We start from the raw sequence: 21,744 nt of genomic DNA, 5'->3' as shown, positions 1-21,744 counted from the left end.
GCACCCAGAGACTGAACATCTAATCTGTAGGGCTTGGCAAAGGTATGCAAAGACTTTCAGGTGGCTGCTCTGCATATCTCTTGTAGCGAGAGTAACTGACATTCCGCCCACGAAGTGGCCTGAGATATAATCGAATGAGCCTTGATGCCCTCTGGAACAGGACGGCCACGACATATGTAAGCAGAAGAAATAGCCTATTTCAAACTTGGATGCCATGTGCCCTTCCTTAGCGCCACTCCACAGAACAAAAAGATGATCTGACAATCAGAACAGGTTAGTGACCTCTAGATATCGCAATAAGGTTCTCTTGACATCCAAACATCCGAGTTCTTTGGCATGGGGCGCCTAACTATCAATGTCGGGAAAAACCGGGAGTTCAACCGACGGGTTCACATGAAAAGCAGAGACCACCTTGGGCAGAAAGGAGGGCACCATCCGTAGGGATACCCCTGAAGCAGAGATACGTAGAAAAGGTTCCCTGTATGAAAGGGCTATCAGCTCGGAAACCCTCAGAGCCGAACAGATCGCCACCAAAAATACCGTCTTCAGGGTCAAATCCTTCAGGGTGGATTTCTTGAGAGGTTCAAAGGGCGTGTAACAGAGGACCTTGAGGACCATAAGAACATGCCATACTGGGTCAGACCAAGGGTCCATCAAGCCCAGCATCCTGTTTCCAACAGTGGCCAATCCAGGCCATAAGAACCTGGCAAGTACCCAACAACTAAGTCTATTCCATGTTACCGTTGTTAGTAATAGCAGTGGCTATTTTCTAAGTCAACTTAATTAATAGCAGGTAATGGACTTCTCCTCCAAAACTTATCCAATCCTTTTTTAAACACAGCTGTACTAACTGCACTAACCACATTCTCTGGCAACAAATTCCAGAGTTTAATTGTGCATTGAGTAAAAAAAAACTTTCTCCAATTAGTTTTAAATGTGCCACATGCTAACTTCATGGAGTGCCCCCTAGTCTATTATCCGAAAGAGTAAATAACCGATTCTACCCATTCTAGACATCTTGTGATTTTAAACACCTCTATCATATCCCCCCTCAGCCGTCTCTTCTCCAAGCTGAAAAGTCCTAACCTCTTTAGTCTTTCCTCATAGGGGAGCGTTCCATTCCCCTTTTCATTTTGGTAGCCCTTCTCTGTACCTTCTCCATCGCAATTATATCTTTTTTGAGATGCGGCGACCAGAATTGTACACAGTATTCAAGGAGCGATACAGAGGCATTATGACATTTTCCGTTTTATTCACCATTCCATTTCTAATAATTCCCAACATTGTTTTCTTTTTTGACTGCCGCAGCACACTGAACCGACGATTTCAATGTGTTATCCACTATGATGCCTAGATCTCTTTCTTGGGTTGTAGCACCTAATATGGAACCTAACATTGTGTAACTATAGCATGGGTTATTTTTCCCTATATGCATTACCTTGTACTTATCCACATTAAATTTCATCTGCCATTTTGATGCCCAATTTTCCAGTCTCACAAGGTCTTCCTGCAATTTATCACAATCTGTTTGTGATTTAACTACTCTGAACAATTTTGTATCATCTGCAAATTTGATTATCTCACTCGTCGTATTTCTTTCCAGATCATTTATAAATATATTGAAAAGTAAGGGTCCCAATGCAGATCCCTGAGGCACTCCACTGCCCACTCCCTTCCACTGCGAAAATTGTCCATTTAATCCTACTCTCTGTTTCCTGTCTTTTAGCCAGTTTGTAATCCACGAAAGGACATCGCCACTTATCCCATGACTTTTTACTTTTCCTAGAAGCCTCTCATGAGGAACTTTGTCAAATGCCTTCTGAAAATCCAAGTATACTACATCTACCGGTTCACCTTTATTCACATGTTTATTAACTCCTTCAAAAAAGTGAAGCAGATTTGTGAGGCAAGACTTGCCTTGGGTAAAGCCATGCTGACTTTGTTCCATTAAACCATGTCTTTCTAAATGTTCTGTGATTTTCATGTTTAGAACAGTTTCCGCTATTTTTCCATGGCACTGAAGTCAGGCTAACCGGTCTGTAGTTTCCCAGATCGCCCCTGGAGCCCTTTTTAAATATTAGGGTTATATTAGCTATCCTCCAGTCTTTTAATGACAGGTTACAAATTTTTACTAATACGTCTGAAATGTCGTTTTTTAGTTCCCTCAGAACTCTGGGGTGTATACCATCCGGTCCAGGTGATTTACTACTCTTCAGTTTGTCAATCAGGCCTACCATATCTTCTATGTTGACCGTGATTTGGTTCAGTCCATCTGAATCATTACCCATGAAAACCTTCTCCGGTATGGGTACCTCCCCAACATCCTCTTCAGTAAACACCGAAGCAAAGAAATCATTTAATCTTTCCACGATGGCCTTATCTTCTCTAAGTGCCCATTTAACCCCTCGATCATCTAACGGTCCAACTGACTCCCTCACAGGCTTTCTGCTTCAGATATATTTTTAAAAGTTTTTACTGTGAGTTTTTGCCTCTACGGCCAACTTCTTTTCAAATTCTCTCTTAGCCTGTCTTATCAGTGTCTTACATTTAACTTGCCAACTTTTATGCATTATCCTATTTTCTTCTGTTGGCTCCTTCTTCCAATTTTTGAATGAAGATATTTGGCTAAAATAGCTTCTTTCACCTCCCCTTTTAACCATGCCGGTAATCGTTTTGCCTTCTTTCCACCTTTCTTAATGTGTGGAATACATCTGGACTGTGCTTCTAAAATGGTATTTTTTAACAATGACCACGCCTCTTGCACACTTTCTTTACTTTTGTAGCTGCTCCTTTCAGTTTTTTTTTCTAACAATTTTTCTCATTTTATCAAAGTTTCCCTTTTGAAAGTTTAGCACGAGAGCCGTGGATTTGCATACTGTTCCTCTTCCAGTCATTAATTCAAATTTGATCATATTATGATCACTATTGCCAAGCGGCCCCAGCACCGTTACTTCTCTCACCAAATCCTGTGCTCCACTGAGAATTAGATCTAAAATTACTCCCTCTCTCGTCTGTTCCTGAGCCAATTGCTCCATAAAGCTATCATTTATTCCATCCAGGAACGTTATCTCTCCAGCGTGTCCCGATGATACATTTACCCGGTCAATATTGGGGTATTTGAAGTCTCCCATTATTACCGCACTACCAATTTGGTTAGCTTCCCTAATTTCTCTTAGCATTTCACTGTCCGTCTCACCATCTTGACCAGGTGGACGGTAGTATACTCCTATCACTATAGTCTTCCCCGACACACAAGGGATTTCTACCTATAAAGATTCAATTTTGCATTTAGTCTCATGCAGGATGTTTATCATGTTGGACTCTTATGCCATCCCGGACATAAAGCGCCACACTGCCTCCCGGGTGCTCCTCTCTGTCATTGCAATATAATTTGTACCCCAGTATAGCACTGTCCCATTGGTTGTCCTCCTTCCACCATGTCTCTGAGATGCCAATGAAGTCTGTCATCATTCACTGCTTTACATTCTAATTCTCCCATCTTACTTCTTAGACTTCTGGCGTTAGCATACAAACATTTCAAAGTTTGTTTTTTGTTTGTATTTTCATTCTGCTTTTTAATTAATAGGGATAAGTTAGAATTTTTTAGCTCAGGTGAGTTTTTAGTTACAGGCACTTGGACTACTTTTCTTATTATTAGAACCTCACTGTCGGGATGCCCTAATTCTAATGCATCATTAGTATCCTTTGAAAATACCTCTCTCCGAACCATGCGCTGCTGAGCGACTGTCGGCTTTCCCCTTTGTTCTAGTTTAAAAGCTGCTCTATCTCCTTTTTAAAGGTTAGCGCCAGCAGTCTGGTTCCACCCTGGTTAAGGTGGAGCCCATCCCTTCGGAAGAGACTCCCCCTTCCCCAAAAGGTTCCCCAGTTCCTAACAAAACTGAATCCCTCTTCCTTGCACCATCGTCTCATCCACGCTTTGAGACTCCGGAGCTCTGCCTGCCTCTGGTGACCTGCGCGTGGAACAGGGAGCATTTCAGAGAATGCTACCCTGGAGGTTCTGGATTTAATCTTTCTACCTAAGAGCCTAAATTTGGCTTCCAGAACCTCCCTCCCACATTTTCCTATGTCGTTGGTGCCCACGTGTACCACGACAGCCGGCTCCTCCCCAGCACTGTCTAAAATCCTATCTAGGTGACGCGTGAGGTCCGCCACCTTCGCACCAGGTAGGCATGTTACCAGGCAATCCTCACGCCCACCAGCCACCCAGCTATCTACATTCCTAATAATCGAATCACCAATTATGACGGCCAACCTAACCCTTCCCTCCTAGGCAGTAGGCCTTGGGGAGATATCCTCAGTGCGAAAGGACAATGCATCACCTACAGCCCGATCCAGTAAAGTCCGTGGGAGAGCGGACGAACGCCCGCTCTCCCGGCGCGCGCACCGGCCCCTCGCCGGTGTGAGCGATCCAGTATTTAAATGAGGCGACGCGGTGCAAACGGGGAAAAGGAGGCGCTAGGGACACTAGCGCGTCCCTAGCGCCTCCTTTTGGCCTGGAGCGGCGGCTGTCAGCGGGTTTGACAGCCGACGCTCAATTTTGCCGGCGTCGGTTCTCGAGCCCGCTGACAGCCACGGGCTCGGAAACCGGATGCCGGCAAAATTGAGCGTCCGGTTTTCGGCTTGACAGCCGCGGGCCGAATTCAAAAATTTTTTTTTTTTTTTAACTTTTTTTTACTTTTGGGGACCTCCGACTTAATATCGCTATGATATTAAGTCGGAGGGTGCACAGAAAAGCAGTTTTTACTGCTTTTCTGTGCACTTTCCTGGCGCCGGAAGAAATTAGCGCCGACCTTTGGGCGGCGCTAATTTCTTAGAGTAAAATGTGCGGCTTGGCTGCACATTTTACTTACTGGATCGCTCGGGAATACCTAATAGGGCCATCAACATGCATTTGCATGTTGAGGGCGCTATTAGGTGCCGCGGGTGGGCCGCATGTTTTCCTCCCCTTACTGAATAAGGGGTAAGGGAAAACACGCGTCCAGAGCAGGGTGACAGTGCGCTCCGACGGAGCACACTTTACTGGATCGACCTGCTAGAGAGCAGGTCCTTGCTACAGGATCCTTTCCTGCTACACCTGGTTGGTGCTCTCCCATTATGAGACCTTCCTCCTCCAAGGCAGCACCAGGGCTGCCAGTCTGAAGTTGGAACTTGACTACTATGTCCCTGAAGGTCTCATCTATATACCTCTCTGTCTGCCTCAGCTCCTCCAGGTCTGCCACTCTAGCCTCCAGAGATCGGACTCGTTCTCTGAGAGCCAGGAGCTCTTTGCATCGCATGCACATGTACAACTTCTCACCGGTGGGTAAAAAATCATACATGTGACATTCTATGCAAAAGACTGGGAAGCCCCCCTCTTGCTGCTGGACTGCTGTCTTCATCTCAATTTTGATCAGTTCCTAGTTAAGTTTTAGGTTGCTATGGGAGTAGGAATGTGTCTAACTTCCTTTAAATGTATTAGTAAATTCACTATGTGTCTTGTAGTGGCCTACCGGGGTCTGATCGAATTCTCAATAAAGTTTTTGTTGATGTTTTTTTTTTTGTTTTGTTTTGTGAAAGTGGTACCTGCCTATAAATTAAGGGATGAGCTAGGGGTGGGTGGGTGAGGGGTGGGAGGGTTGGGAAATACAAACAGTCTAACTTCAGTTAGTCAGCCTGAGTGACTCACTGCTCCCTTGATTAACAAATGTTGTTCCCTATTCAAACCCAATCACACTACCTCAACACCTTTCCAAGGTGAGTAACTGAGCTGAACTATTCAACTTTTTTACTTTGGTATATACTGCTCCTAGCTTATTTCTAGCTTCTGGCTACTTTTTTGTGGGGGGGGGGGGGGGGTTTGTGGTTTTTTTTTTCTTTTCAATACAATGTACTCAGTTAGTATTAAAAACAAACAGTCAGCTCTTTAAAAGTCTGGAGAACACTCAGTTCTGCAGACTTTTAAAAATAAACACACTATCTACTGCTACCTTATTGACTGACTATTTAAAAATGCAAACAGTCTAACTTGTTTATTCACTGCCTTTCTGACTATTAAAGGCACAAACACACAAACACACTAAATAATATTCCCAAATAGTTAACTTTGCCCCAATACTTTTAAAAAAGTCAATGTCCCAAGCAAAAACTTACTGATTCCTTTCAGCCACCAGCAAGGTGATCCTCTCCTCTCAGTGTTTCCACTGGAATGACCTTGGTGAATATGCGCAGCGCCGTCACCAGGCCAAATGGTAGGGTACGAAACTGCAAATGTCTGCCGAGGACCATAAAACGAAGAAATTTTTGATGTTCCCTATGGATTCAGATATGCAGGTACACTTCCGTTAGGTCCAACAAGGCCAGGAACTCGCCATTGCGAACCGCCGCAATGACCGAGCGGAGAGTCTCCATCCTGAAATGGGGCACCTTGAGAGCCTTGTTCACACCCTTAAGGTCCAGGATAGGATGGAAGTATATGGAATAGGGTCCCGCTCCCCACTCTTCCTGGGGGACCGGAACAATGGCCTCTAGGTATTGTAGCCTGTTGAGGGTCTGACACGATCTGCTTCTTTGCCTGTGAGCCGCAGGGCAAAACCATGAAGAGGTCTCGGATAGGACGAGCAAATTCTATAGTGTAGCCGAGTTAGATAATGCTTAGAACCCACCGGTCTAAAGTGATCTTGACCCATTCCTCGAAAAAGCGGGACAGCCGTCCTCCGATGGCAGTGATAGAGGAATGGGTCAGCCGGATCTCATTGTGAAGGCTTGGCGCCAAGGGAACCCTGTCCAGAGCCATCTCGGCCCACTCGACTGCCACAAAAGGAATGAGACCAGGGTTGTGCCCACCCAGATGCTTGGCGACTTGTCGGGGTAGGAGCCCTGTTTTGGCAGAAGCGTCTTTGCCCCCAAAACAGAGCACATGGCATAAAACCCCGGGTGCTCTTAGGTCTATCCTCGGGAAGCTTGTGGACCTTGTTGTTGCCCAATGACTTTATCAGCTGCTCCAATTCTTCACCAAACAAGAGCTTGCCCTTGAAAGGTAGGGCCCCGAGCTGAGACTTGGACGAGACATCAGCTGCCCAATTGTGCAACCACAGGAGCCACCTTGCGGAGACTGCGGAGGCCATGGTTCTGGAGGATGTATGGAGCAAATCATATAAGGCATCTGCCCCATAAGCCACTGCCACCTCCAGGTGCTCTGCTTGCGCCGACTCCTGTGGAGGAAGATCTTGTGCACTCAGCAACTGCTGCACCCACCTGAGGCTCGCCCGGAGCATATAGCTACTGCAGACTGCCGAGGGCCGAGACCTCAAAAATCCTCTTCAGAAGCACCTCAAGTTTGCGGTCTTGAAGGTCTTTCAGCGCTGCTACCCCTGCAACTGGGATAGTGGTATGCTTCGTGACTGCAGCATCTACTTTAGGTACCCTCAGAAGTTCCACTATCTCCTCCGGCAGAGGATATTGCTTGTTCATGGCTCAATCCACTCTGAGACCCGCATCTGGAGCATCTCACTCCCGGGCCATAAGCTGTTGAAGCATCTGATGAAGCGGAAAAGTCCTGGTTGGGCCCCGAAAGCTCGCCAGAACTGGATAGACCATGTCTTGGGATGAATCTGCCTGGGGAAGAGCAAAGCCCAGCTCCTCAACATAGGGAATGAGGGGCTCCAGTTCCTTCCTATGAAACAGACGGGACTACCTTTGGGTCATCCCCATCAAATGTCAGTGGTTTCTCCGGATCAGCGCTGAGGAGAGGGGCTGGGGTCCCATTCGGGGGTGCAGACCCCGCAGGATCCGCCCTTCCCAAGAGAGACAGCACATCCTTGCGCAATGCAGGACCCCGGATCTTCTGTATCCAAACTGACCCCAAAGGTTCCTGACGCCTGGGGACCTTACTGGGAGGGCCCACGAGGGAACCCTGAGAAAAAGGGTATCCTGCTGGGACAAACTAGCCAAAAAAGCTTTGTGTATTAAAAGCACAAAATCAGGAGTAAAGGAGTGCGGAGCTGGCACTTCCCCCACCAGGGGAGGGGGCTCCTCTACAGAAAAGTCTGATAAATCGTCCCAGGGTCCTCCAGGCTCATTGCAATCGGAGAAAGCGGCTGCAGGAGGTCCCCTCCCCCAGCCGCCCAAATCTGAGCATCGGCAAAAGTTTTCAAGATGGCCGCTGTTCCTGTGCTGACAGGGAACGGATTGGCCTGAAGCTGCTGGGAGGCGAGATGCTTAGCCGCACCGCGGGCCCTGCCTGAGTTTTCCCGCGCTGTTCCCGAGGATCCCTCCCCACCGGGGAGGCAATGAGAACAAAGTCTGATGTGGGAGAGCTGAGTGGCTGTCTCCATGCAGGCTGAGCAACTCGCCTCACATGGCATGGCTGCCGCGAAAATAAGACTGCCTGACAGGCGCCCCAAAAGAAAAAACCCCTTTGGAGCCGGTTGCGCTGAAAGTGCTGAAAATAAACTGACCTGCTGCCTGCATTGCCTTGCCGGGAAATCCCCTTCTGACACTTTTTTTTTTTTAAAGGCACAATACCATTGAGAAGGTTAGGCTGCTCCAGATACCCATAGGGGGGGGTGTGGGGAGGGAGGGGACAGGACCACGGGTATCACCCCAGGTGCCTCACCAACACAGGGAACACAGCGGGCTTCCCAGCCCAGCTCCTACAGCATCTGCTCCCTGGGGGGATGGTCCCACTGGAACCTAATAACCCCCTGGGAGGAAAGCTGTTTCTTCTGTCCTGCAAAAACTAAGACTGTTCCACTTCTTTTTTTTTTTTTTTTTTTTGAAAACCCCAACTGGGTCACGACCGCAGGTTTTGCACCACCTCCATCTGCTGGAGACAGAAATACTGAAGAGACGCAGGCAGCACTTAGGCTTAAGAGGGAGCACTCTCGAAGTTTTTCTCTGTCTCCATCTGCTGGAAGGGAGGCAAAACCCAACTGTCTGGACTGATCGGGGTATGTACAGGGAACTACCAGTTTGGCCCTTTACCCATATTCTAGAATCTTCCCCCATTATGCACAAAAGGATACAATTTTTAACCTTGACACAAACCACCCTTCCATGGGCAAGGGCTATTCAATTATCCTCCCACAGTAGCCACCCACTCCTGGCCTTTGTCTGACCTCCTCAGGAAAGCAGAACTTTGCCTGTGTAAAATATAGCACAACCTTTTAACCTCTAACAGCAACCGTGAACCCGCTGCAAACAGAGCCCCGGTAAAGTATATACATGATTGCGTGGCAGCTGTGCCACGTGTATATCACGTTCGCACAGAATTACCCAGCCTGAGTGGAAGTGTTTGTAGGGGTGGAGGTGGGAAAGGAGAAGGGGAAATGTTTTGCACTTATGCACAATACTTTTGCAGTTTCAAAAATGTGAGCGTAAACTTTCCTGGAAAACCTCTGCATACTATTTAGCAGGTATAACTGTGTGTGGATAGTTTTGGCGGGATAATTTTCAAAAAGGAAAGGGGTGTGTGTACTTGCTCTTTGAAAATTGGTGTAATCTCTATGTGCATACTTGCCATCTACTTTACAAAATTACCCCCTAATATAATGTGAAACGTCCTGTGGTTAAAAAGGAAGAGTAAGTGCTTGAGCCTGTGACCTTTCAGGGACAACAGGCCACCCATGTTTGTCTCATGCACACTCACCTGTGACCTTTCAGAGAGATCATGCCAAGCTCTGCAGCTTTATCCAAGAACTTCTTCTCTAAAATATCATCTCCCTTTGCATTGCCAATACGGAAGGGAATGTTCATTTTGCTTCTGCTCTTAATTTCCACAGGACAGCTGGGGAAGAAATGGAGGAAAAGATAAATGCACAAGAGACCCACAATATCAGGTCACAAATCAACTTTTAGACTAAGAAGGAAGGCAGATTTGATCTACTTCCGCCCTACCCTTGCACAGCACATGATCGATCAATTCCACTGCTTTTCCAAAATGGATTTGGAAATTTATTGCAGACTTTTCCAGAACTCAGGTGAAGAGTATTTTTTATTCAGTAAAGCAGAACTTCAAAGCCATTTATCTATCCTAAAATAATATTTCCTGGCGTGTAGCCAGATGGACTCAGAACGAATGGGTATAGTATGCTCGTGCTAGCAGTTGGAGACGGATCTGACGTCAGCACGGGTATATATACCCCCACAGGAAGCGTAGCAACTCAGTAATTTCCGTCTCCAAAGCAGTTTGGAGAGCCTGTTTCCAATCTACTTTCTACTTTCTATATTCTTACTAAATTTCTTCAGGAACATCGAGCCCCGCACTCCTGCGGTGATACCCTTGGGGTCCCTCCTCCAGTTGAGTTTCCCAGGGTGATTTCCGCGATCCCCCGGAGGTTTAAGACCTCGGTCCGGTGGCCGAATCGCGGCAGGGACGTAGCCCCCGGGCGAGAAGGCTCGGGCGTGGCAAAAGAGGCGCCTCGGTCCCGGCGTGGACGAGGCAGCGGGTGCATTTCCTCAAGCGCAGCGGTGAAGGTACTTACCCTCCCCGCCCCGCAGCCGGAGACCGCCCGGGTTCCAACCGGGAAGCGCCGAGGATCAGGTAAGGCGTATATCTCTTACTTTTTGGTCTCGAGGAACGAGGATCGGCGGCGTTGCCTGCATGAGGCATGCCGTGGAGGTCGCCATTTTGTCTGCCTTGTTCAGGTATTGAGCGCCCATGATAGGCGCCTGCCTATGCTTACGCATATGGGATATCCTTAAGTGTATATTGCATACTACTGAGCACATATTGTATAGCATTGTGCGTATATTCTGACCGCAGACTAATGAGCGCATATTGGATAGCATTGAGCATATATAGCTGACCGCATACTAATGAGCGCATATTGGATTGCATTGAGTGTATGTTGCTATTCGCATACTAATGAGCGCATATTGGTTATAATTGAGAGTATATTGCTGCCGCATATTACTGAGCGCCTGTTGTATTAAGCGTATATTGCTGCCGCATATTATTGAGCGCCTGTTGTATTAAGCGCCTGTTGTATCAAGCGTATATTGCTGCCGCATATTATTGAGCGCCTGTTGTATTAAGCACCTGTTGTGTTAAGCGTATATTGCTGCCGCATATTATTAAGCGTATATATTTTCAATGGAACAGAACGCCTCAGCGTCTTCGGCGGCACCTCCTGAATCAGGTATTAAAGCCCTCTGCCTCTGCTCAGCATGCCAGCTTAGGGCCACGCATAGCGAGAAGCCAGACTCCCTTTGTGCCCAATGTGAGGAGGCAGTGGGAGCCTCGGGCCAGGACCAGTCTCAACCACGGTTTGCTGACAGTTCCCCAGGGGCCACTCCGGATCTAGCGGGCTGTCTCGACCAACCTGGGATCCCGGGGGACCTGGTACCCCGACGACTCAGACCGCTTCCATTTCCTGGGTGGATCTCTTTAAGGGGATCCATGCCTTTGTACAGATGCAGTCAGCTTCCCGTCCAGGCCCTGCTGCTCCGGCCGCTGCGGTTGTTCCTCCAGCTGATCCTGCCCCTGGACCTTCGCGCCCTTATCATGGGCACCCGCCTCCGAGCAGACCGGTTCAGACGGACCCTGATGTCTCGGAGGACGAGTCCGAGCCCCCGGAGGAGGGGGAACTTCCCTCGGGGATTGAGCCATATCGAACCATGAGGCGGTTCTTTCCCAAGGAAGATCTCTCCGACCTGGTATCTCAGTGCCTGGCGGAGTTGGATATTACAGGTCCCAGCACTACGGCGCCCTCTACGCAGAACCCTCTGCTGGAAGGTCTTCGTCCTCCAGCCCGCCCTTTTCCCTTCTTGCAAGCAGCACAGCAACTGATAGATTTGGAATGGGCTGCACCAGCAGCCTCATTCAAAGGGGGTCGGGCCCTGACGGGCATGTACCCTCTGGAACCAGCAATCAAGGAGATGCTGGCATGCCCTCAGGTGGACGCCTTGGTCAGCGCTGTGGTCAAGCGCACTACCATTCCAGTTGAGGGGGGGGGCGGCCCTCAAGGAGGCTCATGACCGACGCCTGGACGCCATCCTGAAACAGACCTTTGAGGTGGCAGCTCTATCTTTGCGGATTGCAACCTGCTGCACAGTGGTGACACGTTCCTGTTTGTCACAGGTCAGGAACAATGCTCCGGCGACAGACATGGAGTCAGCTCTTTCGTTCCTCACGGATGCTGCATCAGACCTAGTCCGTACAACAGCCAAGGGGGTCTCATCCTCCGTAGCCGCCAGGAGGCAGCTCTGGATACGGAATTGGTCAGCTGATGCGCCTTCGAAGACATGCCTCACCAGAATGCCATTTAGGGGTTCTTTCCTGTTTGGCAGCAACCTTGATAAACTGGCCAGCATATGGGGCGCCTCTCCAGTACCCCGACTGCCAGAAGATTGGTTCAGAAGGCACCAGCGCGCCTTTCCAAGGCCCTCCAGAGGTAGAAGCTCCCAGCGCTTCACTCCCTATAGGAGTCGCTACCAGGCGCCTCGTCCTCAGGCCAGGAACCAGTCCTTTCGGAACAAGCAGCACAAGAGGGGAGCCGGCTCGGGTTCAGGTCCCGGCCGTGCCTCCCAATGAGAATCAGCCGATCCATCCGGGGGACGGAGCCATAGGGGGCAGGTTAACCCTCTTCTACCCCAGATGGGTCGAGATTACGTCGGACCAGTGGGTCCTCGCCATCATCCGAGAGGGGTATTATCTGGACTTTCATCATCTCCCTCCGGACAGGTTTGTGGAATCTTCGTGTCCCATACACAAGAAGGCAGCCTTGGAAGCTACCCTGGCGAGGCTCCTGTCCTTGAAAGCCATCATCCCAGTACCTGCATGGGAAATTAATTCTGGACACTATTCCATTTATTTCATGGTACCCAAGAAAGAGGGCACTTTCCGGCCCGTGTTGGACCTCAAGTCAGTCAATCGATACTTAAGGGTCCCGAGGTTTCGCATGGAAACTCTGCGCTCAGTCATGACCGCAGTCCAGCCAGGAGAATTCCTCATGGCTTTAGACTTGTCAGAAGCCTACCTGCATATCCCGATCCATCTAGATCATCAGCGCTACCTACGCTTCAAGGTTCTGGGACGCCACTTCCAATTCCAGGCGCTGCCCTTCGGGTTAGCCACGTCGCCGCGGACCTTCACCAAGGTGGTTGTAGTGGTAGCAGCGGCGCTCAGACGGGAAGAAATCCTCGTCCATGCCTACCTGGACGACTGGCTGATCAGGGCGAAATCACGGGAGGAGAGCCATCGGGCAACCAACAGAGTGATCGCCCTTCTGGAAAGCCTGGGGTGGGTAGTCAACCTCAACGAGAGTTGCCTACAGCCTTCCCAATCACTGGAATACCTGGGAGTACAGTTCGACACCCAGGCAGACACAGTCAGTCTCACGACCAAGAGAAGGTTAAAACTTCAGATGCGTCTCCGGTCCTTGATGGGAGCCAGCTGGCCCATAGCTTGGGATTATCTGCAGGTTCTCGGCCTCATGGCCTCCACCCTGGAAGTGGTGCCCTGGGCAAGGGCCCATATGAGACCTCTACAACGCTCCCTGCTCTCTCGCTGGAGCCTCCGCTTCCGGAATTATTCCATGCATCTACCTCTGCCAGCCAGAGTGTGGACCCAGTTACGATGGTGGTTGCAGTCCAACCACACGAGCAGGGGGTCGAAGATGTCCTCCCCCACGTGGACTCTGCTCACCACAGATGCCAGCCTGAGCGGCTGGGGAGCACACTGCGAAGAACTCACCGCACAAGGGCGGTGGAACAGAGAAGAGTCAGGGTGGAGCATCAACCGTCTAGAGGCACGAGCAGTCCGGTTAGCCTGTCTGCAGTTTGCTCACAGACTGCGGAACAGAGCAGTCCGAGTGATGTTCGACAACGCCACCACGGTGGCATACATCAACCGTCAGGGCGGAACCAGAAGCCGACAGGTATCTCTAGAGATAGCCCCGCTGATGGCTTGGGCAGAGGCGAATCTTCAGGACATCTCCGCCGTCCACATTGCCGGGAAGGACAACACCACGGCAGACTTCCTCAGCAGAGAAAGCCTAAATCCAGGGGAATGGCAGCTGTCACCTACAGCCTTCCAGATGATTGTGGATCACTGGGGGATTCCGGACATGGACTTACTAGCAGACAAGTCCAATGCTCAAGTACCCAGATACTTCAGCCGCAAGCGAGACCCGTTCTCACACGGGATCAACGCCCTGGTTCAGCCATGGCCTCTGCTCTACGCTTTTCCTCCGTGGCCTCTGCTGGGCGCCATCATCCACAAGGTTCAGAAGCACCGGGGCCTAGTTCTTCTAGTGGCACCGGACTGGCCAAGAAGACCCTGGTACGCAGACATGAGAAGACTACTGGCAGGGGAGCCCCTTCCCCTGACTCCTCTCAGGGACCTGCTTCGTCAAGGTCCCATCCTCCACGAGGATCCGGCTCAATTCTCTCTTACGGTCTGGCCATTGAGAGGGCTAGACTGAAGAAAAGAGGTTACTCGGAGCCCGTGATAGATACACTCCTCCGAGCCCGCAAGTTTTCCACATCCCTCACCTACGTCAGGATCTGGAGAATATTTGAAGACTGGTGCGATACTCACGACACCAATCCACATGCGACCACAATTCCTATTGTTCTGGATTTTCTACAGGATGGGCTTCAGAAGGGTCTCTATCCTAAGCTCCAGCAAGGTTCAGGTGGCTGCGCTGTCTTGCTACGGTCCCAGGAGGGATGGCAAGACCATTGCTACGCATCCAGATGTTTCTCGCTTCCTGAAAGGAGTCAAGCACATTCGTCCGCCACTCAAGTGGCCAGTGCCCCTGTGGAACCTTAACCTAGTTTTGGATTTCCTCGCAGGATCCACCTTCAGACCCCTTCGGGGCCTGTCTCTCCGTTCTCTAACTTTGAAGATGGTGTTTCTGCTGGCAGTGTGTTCTGCACGCCGCATCTCAGAGCTACAAGCGCTGTCCTGCCGTGATCCCTTTCTGAGAATCACTCCTGAGGCGATCCATCTTCGCACGGTTCCCTCCTTTCTACCTAAAGTGGTTTCACAGTTTCACCTCAACCAAACCATATCCTTGCCTACCACGGCGGGTTTGAAGAAATCTGAAGAAGGGCGTTTACTACGCCATCTCGACATCGGCAGATTGCTGCCCAGATATCTGGAATTGACACAAGAAGTACGAAAAACAGACCATCTGTTCGTCCTGCACAGCGGGAAGAAACAAGGCGAAGCGGCCTCTCGGCCCACCATCGCCCGCTGGATTAAAGAAGTCATCAGAGCAGCTTACGTAGAGGCCGGGAAGTCACCGCCTCTACAAGTCAAGGCTCATTCTACCAGAGCCCAAGCAGCATCTTGGGCAGAATCCAGGATGCTGTCGCCTGCAGAAATATGTAAAGCGGCGACATGGTCCTCCCTCCATACCTTTTCCAGGTTCTACTGTCTGGATGTCCAGGCCAGGGAGGACACAGCATTTGCGAGGGCAGTCCTACACGGTCCTCAGGCAGCCTCCCACCCAGGCTGGGAGTAAAGCTTTTGTACATCCCATTCGTTCTGAGTCCATTTGGCTACACGCCAGGAAATGTTGAGATTATCAGGTAAGTAATCTCCTTTTCCTTAGTGTAGACAGATGGACTCAGCATCCCGCCCAGGCTGCCACTATACATGGGTTGCACCGATTCAAGGTAGGCCATGTCATTTTCCTACATAAGAGCGTCCACTCTGCCAGGTGTCGACGCCTTCCGGTTGTGAATGCTGGTGGTCTCCAGCTCCTATCAATCGGTCAAGGGAATCCTGTTTCACTAATTTCATTGATCGTCAGTACATCCATAACAGCTTTTGCAAGGAAGATTACTGAATTGCTACGCTTCCTGTGGGGGTATATATACCCGTGCTGACGTCAGATCCGTCTCCAACTGCTAGCACGAGTATACTATACCCATTCGTTCTGAGTCCATCTGTCTACACTAAGGAAAAGGAGATTATCAGGTAAGTAATCTCCACATTTTTTTTTCAAGGGATTAGCAGTACGGGGGCTCTTGGCCCATAATCATACTAAATGGGTAAGATGATCAGCTGTAACTGCGCTTTTGATATTCATGCTTATACTTGTGGGTTATATAGTGAATTCTAAGGGTATCTGAGCTTTGAGCACTTCGGGTACTTGTTAACATGGGGGAATAGATTCCTCGTATATTAACGCATGACCATAAATCTTTCACTTCAGTCTTCTTAACTGCCTCTAGTGGCTCACGTCTGGTGATCCAGAGGTAGACAGAAAGAAACCTGGATTTGTCACAGGCAGTGTTCTCTGCCAGTGAAAAAAATTGCCTTTAGGATCCTAAAAAAGCATCCTTTTGTATCAGCATCTCCTATCGAAACAGGTTCACTGATGTTTTTACAAACCCAGAAACTCATTAAACTTCCTCTTAAACCTCTCCATAGAGGTAACCAGAACAGCCTCCTTCAGAGGTACAAGTTTAAGCACAAATAGCGGACCTTCCACCACAATAATCTTAACTTACATTCTCTCAATTTTGTTATCTCTAAAACCTCTCATCCACATTTTAGCTGTATCTTACTGCCCCACAGCAGCTGGAAGTTCCCTGCTGCTCCCGGCTCTGACAGGTGCAAACCTGCCACACCCGAGCCCTCATGATACAAAACTATATTGCTAATCAGTCAAAAAGAGCAGCAGGGTAGTACTATAGTCCAGCTGTTGCAGTGAAATCACAAAGCCAGATGAGGGCAGGAAGGACAGAGAAATAACAGTATCCCGCATGGGCTGAGAGCAAGGTGATCAATCTGGGGCAGATTTTTAAAAAATACGTGCACGCGTACTTTTGTTCGAGCAACCGTTGTGAACAAAAGTGCACCGGATTTTAAAAGATACACGCGTAGCCGCGCGTATCTTTTAAAATCCGGGGTCGGCGTCGGCACCCTGCGCACGCCAAGCCGCGCAGCCTGCCTCCATTCCCTCCGAGGCCGCTCTGAAATCGGAGCGGCCTCGGAGGGAACTTTTTTTTTGACCCACCCCCACGGTCCCTACCTAAATCCCCCCCCCCCCCACCTTGTTCGATGGAGTTACGCCTGTCACTGGCAGGCATAACTTGCGCACGCCGGTTGGCCAGGCCCCGACACAGGCCGCTGTGTCGGGGCACTCAGCCATGCCCCCGGACCGCCCATTTTAGCAAGTCCTGGGACTTGCGCGCATCCCAGGACTTTGCGTGCGCCTGCGGCTTATGCAAAATAGGCGCGCCGGCGCAGGGCTTTTAAAATCTACCCCTCTGTGTAGGCCTGGAGGGGGAGACAGGCAGCAAACTATCAGGCCGATACAGAAAGAAACGCGGGAGAGCGGGCGAGCGCACAGGCCAGTGTCCTGTGTGCGCGATCCAGTAAATAAAAATATGCCAATTGGGGCCCACGGTAAAAGGAGGTGCTAGGGACACTTCCTCTTCCCCAGAACTATATATGTTCTGGGGGAGAGGAATATATATGGGTCAGGAACAGCCCCGGCACCATAGGATGAAGTCAGGTAATACCAGAGGCAGACAGCAGAGGGCGATGCCGAAGGCAGCAAAAACTTCAACTCCCAGGTTCTTAGAACCACCACCTGACCCGTGGGCAGAGCAAGAGGGGAAAACAGCTGTCAGAGTTAAACGATAACGAGTCAGACACAGCTGAATTGATGGAGTTGGAGGAAGGGGGCATGCCGGCATGGTGGGAATGGCCAGAAAAGCCTAGCTCCTCAGAACAGGAGGAGGAAGGGATGGAGGTAGGTTCTGGGGGAGAGGAATCCTCCAGCTCAGCCATGGATACTGAGTAGCCAGGAAGGGGGAGAGTTACAACTCATACCTTAAAGGAAAGTGGGGATGAAGGGCTCTATAGAGCATGTGGGGGTAAATGCTTTAAAAGAGGGTCTTTGACTTAATAGTACAAACTGGTCAAGCACCCGCCTGTGGGGAGCGGGAGTGCTGGGAGACTGAACTAGATGCTCGGGCAGTGAGTTCCCAATGCCTGGTGGAGGTGAGGGTGATGAAGTAATGGTAATGAACATTTGAATTGCCTTATAAACTGTTTTGAAAAAAAACTGTCTTTGCACTGCCTTTTGCTTGGGAGGCTGGTTTCACCACCCGCTCCTTCTAAGGAGAACCCTGAAGCCAAACAGAGACCGGGTCTGCTTAGACCAGGACCTGGGGAGTTACAAGCGCCTGGCCGGTCCAGGGGTGAAGAGGGACTCCCTGAGGACGTAACCAGGAACCCAGAGGAGTGGCGGATCCGGGCAGCGCTGGTGGTGAGCCGTTACATATGGTATCAGAAGTGGGAACTTCGGAACTCGCCGTTCAGAGGAGCTTTGGAGAGGCCAAATGGATACCAGTGCATTTACTGACCTGGTGAAGGTAAAAGTAGATAAGACTGCCTAAATAGGATTGCCCGCTCGAGTCGGTGGGAGAGGCCAAGTTGCAGAGGAGGCAGTAGCCTTGAAAAAAAAAAAATTTTTTTTGTTGCTGCCAAATAGTAGTAGCTGGTAAGCGGCCAGAGCTATGGGGTGAGGGTATCCCGGAGAAGGAGGCGGTTGGGACAGGAGGGGCAGGTGTTGAGCGGCCACACTTGGGTCCCGTCTCGCTGTTTTCTTGCAGGGATGGCGTCAGACGATGTGTTGAAGTAGATGGCCGCACAGATGCAGAATCAGCAGGAAGAGATGCAGCGGCTAATGCTCCAGATGATGGAACAGCAGCAACAGCAACAATGTCCTTTGCTCCAGCTTCTAGAGGAACAGCGAAAGGTCTCACAACTATGGGTGGCCCAACATACCTCAGGACTCTCAGGTACCCCACAGCCGATTACGGGTGCTGCTGGACTTGGCCGGACAGAATCCACACTAAACATTCATTTGGAAAAGATGGGCTTGGGGATGACCCAGAGGCCTTTCTTATTACTTTTGAACGCATAGCCAGTGTGGCAGGCTGGCCCTGTGAACAGTGGACTGCCAGGTTAGCACCGTGTTTAACCGGCGCGGCTCAGGCTGCCTACCGGGCGTTGGCACCAGAGCAGGCGGTGAACTATGCATCGTTGAAAGCGGCTATTTTGGACAGGCTAGGCATAACACAGGACTGGTATCGCCGTCAATTCAGGGAAACATGCTTTCAGCCCAGAGACAGGCCCCGAGCACCAGCCCAGCACTTAAAAGATCTGGCGTATAGGTGGCTAGAGCCAGAAGGTAAGACTATAACGAAAATAATGGCGATGATTGTGTTGGAGCGTTATATAGAGGCGCTACCTCCCACGATGAGGAATTGGGTGGTGCGCCAAGGGGCGACAGGGCTTGAGAGGGCCGTGGTGAATTCAGAAAGGTAGAGGCCAAAGCGGCCCTAGGGGGCAGCTCGACCTCTGCAAGAGGGGAAAGGGCAAAGGGAAATAGGTCTGAGAAAGGAAGAGAGCCAGGCCGCTCCCGTAACCCCATGCGACAAACCCCAGAGGGCAGAAGGAGAGGCCCATTCCCAGGAGAGGAAGGGACGGAGCTGGGAACCCCCTAGGAAGCCCAGGGCACTTAAATGCTTTCATGGTGGGGGAACCAGGACATTTCCAGAGGGAGTGTCCTTGCCTGGCCGTGGGGTATGCTCAACCCCCTAAGCATGGGGAGGGAGAAGCATCTAGGGGGCAAAATTCATATTTCCAATGGGTTGGGGGTCAATGGGCACCCGGTGCAAGCTCTCATAGATACAGGCACTAATCAGTTGCTGATTTCTGGGAAGACCGCTCTCGCGGTAGGGCTTAACTCCCCACAGACCCGGATAAGATGTGTGCATGGCAAAGTAGTCAAGCACCCGGTGCATGAGGTTATCATTCAGTGGGGACAGTACGAGGATGTAGTAGAAGTGGTCCTGGTGGAGGGGTTACCGGTACCCCTCATGTGAGGGCGAGAGCGGAAGCACCTCGCCGAGGTACTTAGAGATAAACAAACTTTTATAACCACTAGGGCTCAGGCCCAAGCGCAGGTTGCCTCAGACCCCGAACAGGAAATTGAGGAGGTCTTTCCCTTTGAGGGAGGGAGGGATAGTGGAGAATCCGGGGGTAAGCTGCAAACCTCGCGCTGAGAGAAAGAGGGAAAAATGTGGACAGGCGGACCTATGGGAAGGAGAAGAGGAGGGGCACACTAGCCAAATAGTGGGGACCCTGTTAGACCAGTTTCCAGAGCTTAGGGAAGAACAGGGCAAGGATCCGGCTCTGAAGGCGGCTTGGGAGCAAGCTAAACTGTCCAGTCAACAGATCGCCAATAAAGGCACTGTGTGGTATCCCTATTTCATGGTCCAGAAAGGTCTGCTCTATAGATATAGATATATATATAGATATATCTGTATACATATGTATACAGATATACTCAGGAAAAGTCTCCATCAGCAGAACTTCTTTTAAAACAATGCATTCCAGAAATAACCTTTCTGCTTCAAGACAATATGATAAGATGCGCACTGGTACAGCTATTCACCTCTCCATACTGAGTCTTCTCTGACAATCTGTCTACAGCTTGGGGTCAAACTATAATCAGTTAAAATCAGCCAGAATAATCAGACATGAGAAAAGAGAACCAAAAATATCAACTTACACATAAAATCCATGGGATTCATCAATAATGTCATAAATCATTTGTGATTTCATTAAACTGAGCTTTTCCATAGATGTACTTCCTCCGTTGTTTTTGATCCAGTCCAGTACCAGCTCCATAATGTAAATACTGTAACCAAAAATACAACAGTTCAGAAGAAGCTAAATGGTGATGAGCTAATACCAAAATCTTTTTTTTTTTCAGGAGAATTTGATTTTCTCAGCCTTTCTTTACAGATAAGTATAAAATCCAGTTTATAAACTCAATTTCAAAGTAGATTTCCCATTAGTATAAAACAATGACAAGTTTTACAGCACACCTTCAACCTTAATGAAAATGTCAACTTCAAAAAGAAGGGAATTTTATTTTATATTCCATGGAAGAGCGCATCTCGAATGGGTTTCTGCTTGTTCCTGCAAAGCATGCATTTTGCTGGTCAGTTTCCACCTTTCTCTAAATACATGAGTGCAGATGGTAAGCAAATCTCCAAACTGTTCAGGGAAAGGGCCACATCGAGCATTTAAAACCACTGGGAGGGCTGGCAGGGGTTCCCCTTGGATTTTGTGAACGGGGGCAGGGCGCGTTCCTTTATTTCAGAGCAGGAAGCAAGGCCCCTATAAATGTCAGTAATATTTCTAGATTTCTCTGAAGTTAGCAACTGTACCACACCTCCGGTAAACCTGCCTTTCTCTCATACCCACCCACCTTGATCTTCCAGCACTGCAGCTGGCGGGGTCTGGCCTTCTCACTAGTGCTTGCTTCCAGTGCTGCAGCTTCACCAATGCAGCGTGCCCTTCTGCCGGAACCTGCTTCTAGTGCTGTGGTTAGTGGGGCCTGGCCTTCTTGCTAGCACCCACTTTCACTGCAGTGGCTCTGGTAGGATTGGCGGGGCCTGGCCTCTCCGCCAACACCCACTTTCAGTGGCACAATTCCAGTGTCACTGGTGCGGCTTGGCCTCCCTGTCAGCATTTGCTTCCAGCACTAGGGCTCTGATGTCACTGGTGGGGCCCAACCTCCCCACCAGCGCTTGCTTCTGCTATCACACGTTCCGTCTTCTGTTTCCACTGCCCGGACCTGAGAGGCCCCCCAGCTTCCTCTGTTTCAGCTGCTAGGGCTTAGGAAACCCCTCTAGCTTTGCTGCTGCCACTGTACCTGAGGCGAGAAAAACTCTATAGAACACAAAAACTTCAGCAGCCGG

At 49.9% G+C, this 21,744-nt stretch overlaps 1 protein-coding gene across 1 annotated transcript in view; it reads right to left on the bottom strand.

Annotated features, from left to right (window-relative positions):
• The window catches only part of PSAT1 (phosphoserine aminotransferase 1), a 101,458-nt gene that overhangs the window by 24,943 nt on the left and 54,771 nt on the right, over positions 1-21,744 (bottom strand). Inside the window, exons 7-8 of the mRNA XM_029615727.1 lie at positions 20,547-20,675; positions 9,647-9,784 (exon numbers count right to left, since the gene is read on the bottom strand). Coding sequence (XP_029471587.1) covers positions 9,647-9,784; positions 20,547-20,675 — 267 coding nt within the window. The remainder of the gene's footprint in view (positions 1-9,646; positions 9,785-20,546; positions 20,676-21,744) is intronic.

Source organism: Rhinatrema bivittatum, chromosome 9, assembly GCF_901001135.1.
Source record: "Rhinatrema bivittatum chromosome 9, aRhiBiv1.1, whole genome shotgun sequence".
NCBI lineage: Eukaryota > Metazoa > Chordata > Amphibia > Gymnophiona > Rhinatrematidae > Rhinatrema > Rhinatrema bivittatum.
This window is presented reverse-complemented; position numbering and strand designations above follow the sequence as displayed.